Here is a 15,758-nt window from a genome sequence, read left to right on the forward strand (position 1 = left end):
GTCACAAGGGTGTGGGGGCGAGATGGGGGTGTGAAATCTGTGGTGGGAGCCAGGATAAAAAGAATACAAAGTAGATCACAAGCCTACCAGCTTTTCCTAAGAACACACAACTCCAGATTTTGGACTTTCTAAAATGCAGGTAGAAATCCACATTCATAACCTAAACTAAATGGACAAAAGCAGATAAAAATGGATAATATTATGCTAATGTGTAAATCTGAATTCTTTGATCAGAAGGAAGGGCAACATTTTCAGTGGTCTACTATGTGCCCGATTATATGTAGCACCTTTCCATCTGTTATTAAATATTAACCCCAGTTTTCACAGTGAGGAAACGACTAAGATGTTAAATTATTCTGTCTAAGGTCCTAAAGTTAGTTAAATGGAATGCTAAAATTTGAATCAAGAATGCTGATAGGGAATGTAAATCAAAAATTGTTCACCTTAGATTTCTGAAATCTTTAGAACTTTGAAAGAGGTATGAAAAGACCATTTCCAATTAGTGTTTTTTTATTTTAAGGAAATGAAAACAGAGGGCTATACGTCCAAGACCATATAGCAAGTATTATTTTCCAGAACTGGATCTAGAAGCCAGGACCTCAGACATGATATTTGTTGCTTCTATTCCATTTTGGCTTTGAAAATGAATTAAGAATTAAGGATGGGAGACCAGGATGGGGAATTCGTGTAACTCTATGGCTGATTCACATCAATGTATGACAAAACCCCCTGAAAAATAAAAAAAAAATAATTAAAAAAAAAAAAGAAAATGAATTAAGAAATCATGCCACGTGAGGTCTTAGGGGACTTCCCATGATGCACATGCATCTGTAGCGCAGGACTTTGTAACACCAGTGCTGGCACAGAAGGGACATCTCCATGCCTTCTTCCTGGCTCTTGATTCAGTAGGGTTTTATTTTTGAGCTTGAATGCCATTTCAAAGCCATCACGGGGCTTCCCTGGTGGCTCAGTGGTAACAAATCCACCTGCCAACGCAGGAGACACTGGTTTGATCCCTGATCTGGGGAGACCCCACGTGGCGAAGAAAAACTTAGTCTGTGTACTACAGTGACTGAGCCTGTGCCCTAGAGCCTGGGCGTCACAACTACTGAGCCCACATGCCCTGACTCCTGAGGCCTGGGCACCCTAAGCCTGTGCCAGCAGCAAAAGAAGCCACCACAGTGAGAAGCCCGCACGCTGCAGCTAAAGCGAAGCCCCTGCCTGCCGCAACTGGAGAGAAGCCCACACAGGAACGAAGACTCACATAGCCAAAAATAAGTAAACAGTAAAATTATATACAAAAACGTCCAGGGTTTTTTGGGTTTTTTTGGTACCATCTTGCAGAAAAATTGGAATGAACTTAAAAAAATAAATAAAACCATCCCATTCTCCCCATCAGTTCAAATCCAGAAAAAAAGAATGTTTAGTATACACAAGGTCTGACATCCTTTATCCTGATTCCTTGACCTTTTCTGTATAATTTAAACCCTAAATCTTGCTGTTTGGCTCTACTGCATTTACAAATAGTAAACTCCTGGTGTTGTACATCTATATAACTCCTTCTAGTACCTCCAAGTTATATTCACAATATGCAAAACTGCCAATTTGCACAGAGGTTAGTATGTATACAAATTATTTTATTAACCATCCACCAAGTTTATTCATTCTCAAAATGCTCTGTAAGGTAGAAACTTCCTCTATTTATCAATATATAAAATTTAACTGTCAACTGGTCAGCTTAGGTTGAACAGTTTGATTTTCACTGAATTAATCAATCATTTCACAATGAATTTCCCCAAATGACATGCTGTTTATATTACATACACACAAGCTCAAAATACATGTTAAATAATAATCTAAAAATAAACTGCAAAGATTAAAAATCTTACATTTAAAAAATTTTATTTTTTGACCCCATATGGGATCTTCCCTGACCAAGGATTGAACTCATGGTCCCTGTGTTGGAAGCACAGCCTTAACCACTGGACCACGAGGGAAGTCCCAGAATCTCCTCAGTTCTTAAAGTATTCATGAATGTACAACATTTTAAGAGTTATTCTTGGAAAAATCCAGAGAGCTTCTAGGATAGCTTCCCTTTCTGATTCTAGACAAAACTATGAGACTGTTTATGCTGGTTTCCAACATCTTCATATTCTCTAGAGTTTGTCAACCACTTTATAACTAAATGTCTTTATCTACACTCAAAATATCTAGTGTCCCAATCTATTTCCTTAGCTGTTTGGATTGACCCACTGCAGGGACTCATAATCCTAACTTCTTCCTTCTTTCAACAAGCACTTATTTTTAGGGGAAAGTGAAAGTGAAACTTGCTCAGTCGTGTCCCACTCTTTGTGGCCCCATGGATATAAAGTCCATGGAATTCTCCAGGTCAGAATACTAGAGTGGGTGGCCATTCCCTTCTTCAAACGATCTTCCCAACCCAGGGGATGAACCCAGGTCTGCCACACTGCAGGCAGATTCTTTACCAGCTGAGCCAGCAGGGAAGCCCAAGAATACTGGCGTGAGCAGCCTATCCCTTCTCCAGGGGATCTTTGCTACCGAGGAATCGAACCAGGGTCTCTTGCACTGCAGGTGGATTCTTTAGCAGTGAGCTACAAGGGAAGCCATATTTTTAAGTGGGGAGAGTCCCAAAAATGTTACTTTCCCAGGTCTGTTGCGAACCTGAGTCCCAGTTCTGTATCAAGAACAGGTTGTACAGGGTGGTACTAGCTACAGAAAGGACAGATGTTATGATGGAATCAGAAAGGCAGTAGGTATTTGGGACAGTACAGACCCAACCTTAATTTACACCATGTTGATAGCTACACTGGATGAGTCATACAAATAGTCTGTACTTCAAACAAGGGTAAAATAATATTGTAAGATAGACTGCTAACTTTCTATACTCTTTTTCTTTCTTTTTTTAAGACAGCATAATAAAATCAATAACGGAAAGCTATTCCTCCCTTTTCCTTTAGCGGTCCTTTCTGCCTAAAGTTATGCAGCTATTTTAATGATTAAAAATATTCTTTCGGTTTTCTCCCCAGGAAAGGAATTCCATGCAGTCTCAGCACCAGGAATTGTTTTGCTCATTGTCCTTTCAAGTGTTAGATACAGAATCAAAAGCGCCCTTTCTGGATTTGATTATAATTATTACAGGTGTAAAACCTGAGGACCCAGAGGTGATTAACAGAAGAGCTGACAAGCTTGAAAAAGCTCCAGTGTGATGAGACACTTACACGAGATACATGCTCATAGCCTACTTTGTACAGTGCAGGTAATCTCTAGACAAAATAACTATTATTTCACCATCAGGCAAGATGTTAAATAATTCTCTTCCTTGCTTTAAATTAAGGATGTGATTAGCTCTTCAAACTACTGGTAACATGAAGCTCTTGCACATTAACTGTAAATTAAGAATGGTACTAGGGATGTAAAGTATAGAGGGGGGTCATGTATTCATTTCCTAAATTGCTATAGCAAAATACTACAGACATTTTCTGTACTCATTCATCTATCCACAGGCATTTGTATTTTTTTTTCATAATGTGGCTATTGTGAGTAATCCTGCACTGGACATGGCAGTGCAGAGATCTCTTTGAGATTCTAATTTCTATTCCTTCAGGACTATATCCCAAAGTGGGATTGCTAGATCACATGGTAATATATTTTAAATTTTTTGAGGAACCTCTATACTGTTTTCCACAGTGGCTGCACCAATTTTCATTCCCATGAATAGTGTACCAGGGACTCCTTTTTCCCATACTCTCACCAACATTTGTTATCTTTAGGTTCTTTTTTAACATATTCTTGCAGGTGTGAGGTGATATATCATTGTGGTTTTGATTTGCACTTCCCTGGTGATTAGTAACATAGAGTACCTCTTCCTATTTATTCAGTTTCTTTGCTTATACTGAAAATGGGTTATTTGGTTTTGGTTTTGGGTTTTACTAATGAGTTGCAGGAATTCTTTATTTTGGAATATCCTTTATCATATATGTGACTTGTAAATATTTTCTCCCATTCCATAGACTACTTTTTCATTGTGTTGATAGTTTCCTTTGTTGTACAAAAAGTTTTTAGTTTAATTCCACTTCTTCATTTTTCCTTTTGTTGACTGTTCTTGTTGTTGAAAAAATCATTGCCAAGGCCACTATCAAAAAGCTTCTCCTTTATGTTTTCCTCTTAGTGTTAAAGTTTCAAGTCTTATGGTGAAGTCTTTAATCCATTTTGAGTTGATTTCTGTGCAAAGCCCAAACTCATGTTGTACACAGTCACAGAAACATTTTCTGTATGGTTCAGAATCAAGTAAGGGTCCAATTTCATTATTTCCATATGAATATCCTATTACCCCAACACCGGTTATGAAAAAGGTGAATCTCTTCCGACTCTGTGTTTATGGCATCCTTGTCAAAGATCAGCTGACCATATATGATCAATCTCACAATAAATTTTATCTCTTAATAAAGTTTAAAAATTATTTTCTCTATAAAAGTATTGTATACTTTCTGTTAGAGTGATAACTAGTGACTACTGAAAACTCCTAATATTACTGTAAATGGAGTCTTCTATTTAGTTTTGCAGGTTTTCTGTTAGTATAGAAATGATACCTTGCTAAATCTTCTAATTATTCCTAGTAATATCTGTAGCTTCTTGAGGGCAGAGGTCCCCAACCTTTTTGCCACCAGGGACCAGTTTTGTGGATGACAACTCACAGAGAGGGTGGTTCAGGCAGTAATGAGAGCCACGGGGAACGACAGATGAGGCTTTGCTTGCTCACCCCGTCACTCACTTCCTGCTGTGTGGCCTGGTCAGTCACGGCCTGGGGGTTGGGGACCCCTGCTTTAGGGTTTTCCCTGCAAATGATTACATTATCTGCAAATACAGATTGTTGTTCCTCTTATTCCAGCTCTTAATATTTCCAATTTCTTTTCTTTGTCTTATTAAAAGTTTGAAAATCAGTTCAGGAAAAGACACTTTTTAGCACAAGAATATACTAAAGTACTAAAAGAGTTTATAAATACTCTATATTTAAATTTTTTCTTACATCTACCTGTCTTTATATTTGTGCCATACTTGACTTGGGCTATTTTTCCATCTTCATAGCTACTTCTTATCGCTATAGAGAATGTCAGCTCAGACATAAATATATTGGCTAGTAAAGCATCAAGAGAACAATGTTTTTAAGATATATAAAAATATATTTATTCTCCACTAGCCCTGTTCTTGTCCATTATGGTAAGAATTACTTCCACTGGTCTCCGGAGGAAGTGTATTAAGAAATGTTCCATATAAAAATTATCACTTAAAAAACAAAAAACAAAAAAACTTTAGTCCCAAATTTGATATGGAATAAACTCTGGCTTTGGTAAGATGAAGCAGACTCTGGATGAGTCAGGAGAACTCCTTTCAGGTTCCTGCTATAGAGCAGGTATCATAGTTTGACTGGCTACCAGGCCTCTGTGGGTAAAAGTTAGAATATCTTCTATGTTATGAGAAAGACGATTTGTGATAAAAATAACTCCTGATTAGTTAACTGCATATAGATAGGGGGAATATATCTAAAGATTCCTGATGAAGAGACATGCTTGAGGTGGAGCAGTGAGCAAGCATAAATTCCTGTTATATTCTGAATAGACAGGCACCAAGCATGCCTTTTGATAGGAGGTTCAGCTGAAACTAAAAATGTATTGGTCAATATAATTTGTTTTCCATTGCTGTGAGACAAATTACCACCAACAGCAGTTTAAAATAATGTCCATTTATTATTTCCTAGTTCTATAGGTCTTCCCTGGTGGCTCAGATGGTAAAGAGTCTGCCTGCAATGCAGAAGACCTGGCACGATCTCTGGGTTGGCAAGATCCCCTAGAAGAGGGCAGAGCAACCCACTCCAGTATTCTTGCCTGGAGAATCCCTATGGACGAGGAGCCTGGCGGGCTACAGTCCATAGGGTCGCAAATAGTTGGACACGACTGAGTGATTAAGCATAGCACAGTTCTATAGGTCAGCAAGTCTAGGTATGGCATAACTGGGGTTCTCTGGTCAGTGTCATAAGAATGTAATCAAGATACTGACTGGACTGTGTTCTTACATGAAGCTCAGAGTCCTCTTCCAAACTCCTTGGTTGTTAAATTAATTCAATTCTTTTTAGTTGTATGATCAAGATCTCCTTTTTCTTGTGAGTTAGCAACCATGGGCTGTTCTCAGATTTGCACCATGGGGCCCTCTCATATCAGAGCAGTTTGCTCCTTCAAGTCTAGAAGATTTTATCTCATACTTTGAATCTCTCCAACTTCAAGAAGCACCCAATCTCTGATTAGGTCAGGCTCATATGGTCCATCTCTGCTTGATTAGCTTAAAGTCAACTGATTACTAACCTAATCACAAAGCTATACCTCATCATATTCAAATTCTGCCCACACTCAAGAAGAGAGGGTTATACAAGACATGTCTACAAGAGATCCTCTTAGAATTCTGTCTTCAATAAAGGATACTGCTACCTCTTTTCCTGGTCTCTCCCCAATCTTGACCCTGAATGTTTGTCAGTCTAGTGGGGAGAAGAGACAAGGAAGAACTCACAGAAAACCTTACCAGGGACAGCAACTGCACTTGTCAGCACTATTCCTTGGCTGACATTATAGCCAGAGGGCTCTTTGAAAAATGAAGACTCAACTAATCTCTTCATTTTATCTACAGATGCTCTGAAGTGATTTTTTTTTTAATCCAAATAGAAGGAAGAATCCTAAAAGAGGATTTGCCACATAGATGAAATAGCTTTTAAAGTCTGAAAACTCCACTCCAGGACTACAGCTCCGTAACACTCTTGATCTTGACCATGTAAGTCCTGGTCTTTGAGGGGAGTTAAAAGACTGACAGAACTTGTTCTTCTACCAGAGGCCAGTATATCTCAGCAATTTGTTCTTTGTTCAAATCACATATAGGCTTTAAGGTCAAGTCTGTGGTCACTGAGGGATAGTGCAATCCCCTTTTGAGAAAGAGATCTGTAGCCTTTTAGAAAAGCCTCAATTGCGTCTTTATTTTGTGTGTGTGTGTGTTTGTGTGTGTTTTAGATTTTTTTTTTTTTTAAGTTTTTTTTTCATTTACCTTTATTAGTTGGAGGCTAATTACTTTACAATATTGTAGTGGCTTTTGTCATTTGCATCTTTATTAAATAACCATAGCCTCACCTGGAACTAAATGGATGGCTATATCTCCACCTGGATTTAACTGGATAATCCCATTAGTCTTTCAAAGATTTTTGTAATTTTCCTTTTGATGCTATCTAGAAACAGTTTATACTGGTCAAGACATCGTTTCAGCTATGTAAACTATACAAAAGGCAGAGACATCAAAATATGTTTAGCCATGTTGTCTATTGAGCTGATCAGATAGGGATCTGAAGAGTGTGTGTATGCAAGTGTGTGTGTACATATATGTACATGTTTTATATAGATAAAACTTTCTGTCCATTTTATTACATAGTCCTTTTGATTGCTTTACAGATGACTAAGCTATTTCTGCAGAAACAAAAAGAAATGATGGGATCTTTAAAAACACCAAGTCAAGCATGACACAGATACAAAGACGAACTAGGTATAAGAGCAATCTGAAAAAGAGCACTTCTGAACCTTTTTAATATGTTAGCAACCACAGCATATTCCGGATGACCTAAATTAAAGGTTTTTTGAATATACTCCTTTGAGCTGTAGACATCCCGAGGGCTCACTCTCAATGGTGATGGGTAAGTTAGAGAGCTCAACTCAGGGCCTCATGTTATACTTTTACCCACAGCAGTTCCATTGTAGATTTTTAGGAAGCTATGGATTGAGTTGAGTGCACTCTGCAAAGGCTCATATGGGAAAAGAATTTTTAAAAGGGTGGGTCTATGATTCACTTTGCTGTACGCCAGGAGCTAATGCAACACTGTAAACTAACTATACTCCAATAACAATTTTTAAAAAAGCAGCAGCTATATAAAGTAAATTGGAAGGGAAAGGGAAAATTCCACTTCCATAAAAAAGCATTTGAAAGTTACAGGCATGGATAAGCTTTGTAGTCCTTTTAATGACAGAAAGTTTAAAATTATGACTAGTCCTTACAAAGTTAATAGTTAACAGTCATGTCTAAATAAAACTTATCACCTGCTTTGGAGACCAAAAGGATACTTTCTAACACATCCAATAATAATCTAATGAATGGACCATAGAATTTTAAGATAATTCATCAGAAAGCTCTTTATAATTCTAACATCATTCTATGAATCTATGTGGTACAAATTAAACATGCAAAACTTACACAGTCATTTCAAAAATTGAACTTCAAAATAATAAAAGCATAATATGCAAGCATTTTAAAATAACAATTATAGAAACAAAACCTCAGGTTATATCCATAGTACTGGACAGTATGGACATTACACAGAAAAAACACCCTCTCCCACCTTCCCTATGAAATGCTGACACTCATATCCCAAAAGCAAAACTAGAGGAGGGGAGATAGGCGATGGAAGGCTAAAGGGAAGAATGGGAGCGCCCTGTGGGGCTGCTGAGCCAGAATCCTTTCCTTGTCCCCTGTTTCTTGTTTGTAGGAAATAGACTGTGGCCTCCTTGAACGACCCCAAGTTCCAAAGGGCAGATTCGAACAGTTGCTAACCAGGAAAGGGAGGGAACACAGAGACAAGAGAGGATCAGTCAAGAAACAACAGCTGAGTCTTGGGACAGAGTCCAGGTTCTGCCTCAAAAGACACACACAAACTTATCTTTAGACTCGTCACAGAACCAAAACCCCCAGCAAATGGAGGATGCCAGCATTTTCCATTCCAGATTAAAGGAACCAGAGATACTCATCAGATTACCTGAGATCAGATTGAAGAAATGCAGGCCCTATGCACACACACCCTGATCTCAGGAACCCCACCCTTGAACCAATCACTATTAAACTCCTCCCCAAATCCTCCTGATGGCAGGAACCCACTGTGCCCCCCTCTGCCTGCAAAGCAATAATGGTATTTTCCACTTCATCCCAAACTCTGCCTCTGAGGTTCAATTTGGCACCGGTACACAGGCCAAACTTTCAACATCAGTTTCATCCACTACCCAGAGATACAGGTATTCAAAACAAGTTATAAAAAGGCAAAATTCCTACTATTTTCACAAATCTATGTTTGAAAACTATGGTCACACCTGCTCAAATCCCTGGGTCATACCTGCTTGAAAAATATGGACCTAACTGTTCAATTCCTGGGCTGAGAACATTCCCTGGAGGAGGAAATGGCAAGAAGTTCCATTATTCTTACCTGGGAAATCCCATGGACAGAGGAGCCTGGTGGGCTGCAATCCTTGGGGTCACAAAAAGTCTGACATGACTAAGCACACCTGCTCAAAAGCTCAGTTAATGAATAACTATAGAACTTAATGCAAATAATGAACTGGCTAAGGTTTTTTTATGGTTGGTGAGAAATTTATAGACTGTTAAAAGTACTGATTGAGGTACATCTTAAAATCCAAGACTATATATACATATATTAATATATTCGAGTAACAACTACTCAGTTATAGCCAACTCGTTTTGAATACATGGACTATAGCCCACCAGGCTTCTCTGTCCATGGGATTCTCCAGGCAAGAATACTGGAGTAGGCTGCCATGCCCTCCTCCAGGGGATCTTCCAGACCCAGGGATCAAATCTGTATCTCTAACATCTCCTGCATTGGCAGGTGAGTTCTTTACCCCTAGTGTCACCTGAGAAGCCCCAATAGGATATATTCAGTCATTTTGAAAAAAAAAAAAAGTGTTAGTGTTAGGTTATTTTGTTTATATGCTCTAGATTAACACTATTCAATAGAATTTTTGTTGATGATATAAATGTTCTGTATCTCTCCTGTTCAATTAGCCACCACTAACCATAGGCTCCTGTTGAGCATTTGAAATGTAGCAAGTACCATTAAGAACTCAATTTTTAACTTTATTTCATTTAAATTAATATAAATTCAAAGAACCTCATGTTATGACAGTGGCCATCCCATTGGAAGTACTGTCCTGAAAAACACCTACCCTCTCATTTCTTTTACAAACAGCTTTGTCTTTCTCTTACAACCCTTTTCAAGGTCATCTCATAGACCCACAGGCAGAGGTATTTTTACCCTGCATTGTGCTTCCATGGGACTTTCTGCATTTCTTTATTATAGAACTTATCCATGGAATAGAAATTGTGCAGGTGCAAACTTGCCCTGCTAAACTATAGTCTGCATAATGGTAGGACAACGTTTCATTCTTGTCATCTCAGAATCCAGCAGAGGGCTTGATATGCAGTAGGCTTTCGATATATTTTTTGAAATGAATGAAAGAAAAGAAGCTATAAGCAGCTGATTGAACAGGGTCTAAATGAACATTTAATATGTGTGGAAAACTATCCTTTGTCTGTCATTATATTTTCTTACTCGCATTCATAAAAGCCATTTATGCCTTAGCAGGATCCTAGCTCTGAAGTACAGAGAGAGTTTCTGCTTAAGTCATTTCAAGCCTATTGGATCCAATAATCCTTATGGGCACCATTGTGGTTTACAGCTGCAACTCATTTGCTCACTCACCCTCAAACTGAGATGGTTGGTAAAGGGGCATCAGAACAAAGAACTTCCCTGTATCCCAGCCTGAAAACAACACAAGATGCGGTACACTTACCATCACCAACATCAAAGTCCTTGAAAGCCAGTTCTGAACCTGAATCATCAAGGAGGATTTCACCATTCAGTGTGAACATCATGGTGTGCTCTGTCATGTCAACCATACACCCCACAACATCGCCAGCTTGCCAAGAGCGCCCATAGTGCTCATTGCCCTGGTGCCACCGCTGGGCCTGGAGAGAGAAGAGTCACTGTCACAGAAAAAGCCAGAACGGCACCCGCCCACCGCTACTGGAACAATTCAGAGTAGCCCTTGTATTAACGTGGCGGGAGGAAGAAATGCAGTCAGCCCATCTGTCTACAGCAACTCACTAAGTGATGTGGAGGTACCCAGGGATTCTCAATCCTTGACAGTAGCACCATATGTTATTGAATGCTGAGAAAAACCCAAATGCTGCTTCATGATTTAACAGTCTATTATTTTAAAAAATCGAACCCTATATCCTTTCTGTTCAAAGAAAAACTTGTGTCTTTAGAAATTAATATTTCTCACTACAATGAACACTTCCCAGGATATGAGTTGCTTTTCTCCACTCCCCCAAACACAGAGAATTATGAGCTGAGAATAAGCTGGAAACTGATCATTGAAAATGACATTGTAATTTTCATCTCTTTCAAAACAAAATTCCATTTATTGGAACCAGTGGCACCACATTTTAGCAAAATAGAAAGCTAGAAGCACTTTAGTATATACTAAAATGAGAAAAGGTTTGAATCAAACTTAAAAATATTAATATATTTACTGAAATAATAAGCCAAAAATTGTATATATGTGTCAACACTGCTTTATATATAACACAGGTGAAATCTCATAAATACATTTGAAACACAGTCTTGATAAATGTGACTTTTGAATCTGTAAGTATATTCTAATGATTTACAGATACAAAATTATAGTATTTTATCAGATAAATCTTTTAATTTTCCCCTAATGTATCATCTTCACTGTAAACTGATATATAACAGAACATACTCACCAATGCAAAATAATGATTCTTCTAAAGAATATAATCAAGCTACTGTACTTTTAAAAAATTTATTTAACTAAATTAGGTACCAAAAGGTGTTAAATTTTTCTATCTGAAATAGAAAATAGGACTCAAAAAATGTAACATTTCAGAACAAAGTGGGTCAGTTGCCCTAGAAGACACAATACTGATTTCTAGTCCAAAAATGCTTTCCTAGACACACACCTGGCTACCCAAATGTCAAATATCTTCACAATTGCTGATTTATTTTAATTTTCTTTTCTTTAATTAGGAAAAAAGCTCCCTCCAAAAGAAAACAAATTTACTGAAGAAAATTAGCAAATTAAAATAAGATAAAAGAATAAAATATCAATATATCAACCAAAACTGACAATTACTATTCTATAGTGGTTATGTCCATATATACATATTTTTAATTTTAAAATATTTTATACAGAAAAAGTAAACATTCAATATTTATATAATGTACAAATAAACAAAGTACCAAAAAAGAAGAAACTGACCAGCTTTCATCAAACTGAAAAAAATAAAATTACTCATAACATTGAAAATGGAAACTTTTGGTGATTATAAACAGCAAACAGCATTACTATGGCTATTAAATGTTTATATCTATCATTAATTATTGCTTGAGGATAAATTCCTTCTATGGAATTGCTATGTCAAATGGATATATTTTGCATTAGCATATAGAGTTTTAATGCCTTTGATAGATGAGGATAATTTGTCTTTTTTATATTATAGAGAATATTTTACTTCTTAAATTTTGAATAGTCTTGAATTTTCACAGGGTGAGGGGTCTCAAAATGTCTCAAATGTTTTGAGACTACAAAAACAGAAGTTGTCCTAGAAACTATTTTCTGAGTTCGGGTTCAGGAAAGCACAATATTAATATTTTGTGTGTGTGTACTGTTGTGTTTGACACGTTGTGACCCGAAGTACCGTAGTCTGCCAGGCTCCTCTGTCCATGGGATTTCCCAGCCAAGAATACAGGAGTGGGTCCCCATTTCCTCCTCCAGGGGATCTTCCTGACCCAGGGACTGAACCCACATCTCCTGCATTGGCAGGAGCCCCTGGAAAGCTGGACCATCACAAGGAAAACCAGTGGAAATGCAGTAAGGCAGTGTGGCGCTCACAGCAGCCTACAAAAGCAGGAACCCACAAACTCCAGTGTTTGGCGCCCAGCAAAGCGCACTCACCTTGAAGCCATCAAAAGCAAAGGCACGTTCATCTGAGCCAAGCTCCTGATCAGGTTGACAGCCTGGCCTGCTCCAGCCAACTCGCATGTCTCCAGCAGTGACCGCCTCGAATTCAAAATACCACCTTCCAGCCTTCACAGCGTACGTCTTCTCAGCACGGAAGATCCGGAACCTCTCTCCCGTGCCGCTGCACATGTCTGCTCTGGCAGCTGTGAACATAAACGGGTTCTGGTGATCACCGGGTGGGGAACTGAAAGAGGAGGGCAGATACCACTTCCTACAGGAGCAATGCTAATGATACCTCCTCTTGATTCGCATGGAACAAAGTGTTTTCACATCAGATGGACTTTGGAGGCGCTGGTGGTTAAACTTCACTAACTCTGTAAGAGCTGATGATGATGAGAAATTTTTTTTCCTTTGGGAAAAATTTTACCAAATACTTGGTGGTCTGGTAATGGAAACCAAAATGACAGTGGGAAATGAGATCACTTGAGGGCATGAATGGTAAGAAGACAATAAAAAAGGCGGATGTGGTGGGAGAAGTGAGGGGTGGAAGGACTCCGGCGAGTGGCCCTGACATATACATGCACTGCTGTGTGTAAAACCGATAGCTATGGCGAGGCTGCTGCAGGCACAGGGGGGTCAGCTCGGCATTCTGCGCTGACCTAGAGGGGTGGGGCGGGGCTGTCACACGTAAACAAATGGCTTACTGGCGTCATTGTTCAGCAAAACTAACAAAAAACACTGCAAAGCAATTATACTCCAATTAAAAAAGCAAGAAAGAGACATTTATGGGTTGGAGAAAAGAGGGAAGAATCAGTCAGGAAGTGAGGAGGAAAGAGAGAAAACCACAAGAAAGAGATAAGCATTCACAGAGAAGAGTAACCATTGACAAATTTCACAGACAGGATGCCTAAGTGCGTTAGGTGTTCCTCTAATCTACATCTTCACTGTAATGTGCTATACATACCAATGCTGTGTTTAAGAGATTTGAAGAAACAACGAAAGGGTGAAGTCCAACATTAGGATGAGTGCTGTGTGAAGGGAAAAACATATCTGTAGGAAATGAGATGTACATGAGATGGAAAGGAAAGTGAAGTCGCTCAGTCGTGTCCGACTGTTTGCAACCCCGTGGACCGCAGCCTCCCAGGCTCCTCCGTCCATGGGATTTTCCAGGCAAGAGTACTGGAGTGGGTTGCCATTTTCTTCTCCAGGGGATCTTCCCAACTCAGGGATTGAACCCGGGTCTCCCGCATTGCAGGCGGACACTTAACCCTCTAAGCCACCAGGGAAGCAGTGTCAGGGAAAACTTCAGACCAGGGAAACTGGAGCCAGGATAACTTTAAGAATGTCACCTCCTAGGAATTCACAGTGCATGGGGACATCAGTCCCATTAACAGATATCAAAGGGTATGGTCAGCTCTGTGAAGATCAGGGTTAAATACAGAGGAGGAAATTTAAGTGACTTGACCTACATCTCACAATTAACAAATGGCAGAATCTGGGAGCTGCCAAATGCTACAGACTGTGTTCTTTCCACTCTGCCTCCAGCAGCTGACACAGAATTAGTAGATACCAGCTACATATTAGTTCTCATCTGTTCTCAAGTTAGGAAAGACCTTATAACTAATAAAAGTTTAATAAGAACTTAACAATTGATATGGCTAAACAAATAAAAACAGTCAAGATAAGCTCTAAAGTTTGCCAATTAACACACAGTTAGATCATCTTTAACAATTTAAGATTAGATTGAAGAAAAGAAAAATGGACTAAAGAGGTTCTAGCCCATAATAGGGGCTGCTTTAATGAAAGGATCAGTTATTGCTTTTTGATGATTATATGATGATTATAGGGCATATAGATGAACTATATCTGATAAACCTTTCAAAAGCTGTGTTGTTTCTGAATAAACAATATTTTGTTTTTTCCCCTCACCTACATACACATACATGCTCACACCTAACAGCCTCGTCTGCTCCAGGCAAATCTCCTGTGTCCAAGAGTGAAGCCTCAAAAGTCACACACTCGTATCATGCAAGACACTCACACATCTTCCTGAAAAAATAGAGGCATTCAGGTCAGTCACTCAGTCATATCCAACTCTTTGAGACCCCATGGACTGCAGCACGCCAGGCTTCCCTGTGCATCACCAAAACCTGGAGTTTACTCAAACTCATGTCCATTGAGTCGGTGATGCCATCCGACAATCTCATCCTCTGTGGTCCCCTTCTCCTCCCAACTCCAGTCTTTCCCAGCATCAGGGTCTTTTCAAAAGAATCAGTTCTTTGCATCAGGTGGCCAAAGTATTGGGGTTTCAGCTTCAACATCAGTCCTTCCAATGAATATTCAGGACTGATTTCCTTTAGAATAGACTGGTTAGATCTCCTTGCAGTCCAAGGGACTCTCAAGAGTCTTCTCCAAAACCACAGTTAAAAACCATCAATTCTTCGGCACTCAACTTTCTTTATAGTCCAACTCTCACATCCATACATGACTGCTGGAAAAACCATAGCTTTGGGTTTAAAAATGAGACATTTATACTCCTCTATAGAGCAGACAGCATGTACAACTTTCTCTGAAGAGAAAAGGTTTGCTTTTGATACATTCAAGTTAGAAGTGGAAAGAGACTTGAATGAGAAAAACCTTCACCTTTACCTTCTCCGTGAAGGGTAAAAATTTCTCACATCTATTATTTAAAAACTCAATGATTTTTGAAAGATTGAATAGTAAACTACTTTCCAAGGATAAGAAAATTTACTATTAGCAAGACAATTCTATATGTCATGGTACTAAAAAAAAAAAAATAGGAAACAGCACATTTCTAGAGTCAGTGTCTCCCTCAAAACAGAACACCGATCCATTGTTTCTTTAAGTCATGCTTGTAATCTT

At 38.8% G+C, this 15,758-nt stretch overlaps 1 protein-coding gene across 1 annotated transcript in view; it reads right to left on the bottom strand.

Moving 5' to 3' along the window:
- Positions 1 to 15,758, bottom strand: part of RYR2 (ryanodine receptor 2) — an 813,831-nt gene that overhangs the window by 287,572 nt on the left and 510,501 nt on the right. The window contains exons 28-29 of the mRNA XM_065922240.1: positions 12,870 to 13,078; positions 10,680 to 10,854 (exon numbers count right to left, since the gene is read on the bottom strand). Of these exons, the coding sequence (XP_065778312.1) occupies positions 10,680 to 10,854; positions 12,870 to 13,078 (384 nt within the window). The remainder of the gene's footprint in view (positions 1 to 10,679; positions 10,855 to 12,869; positions 13,079 to 15,758) is intronic.

Source organism: Muntiacus reevesi, chromosome 2 (genome assembly GCF_963930625.1).
Source record: "Muntiacus reevesi chromosome 2, mMunRee1.1, whole genome shotgun sequence".
Classification (NCBI taxonomy): Eukaryota; Metazoa; Chordata; class Mammalia; order Artiodactyla; family Cervidae; genus Muntiacus; species Muntiacus reevesi.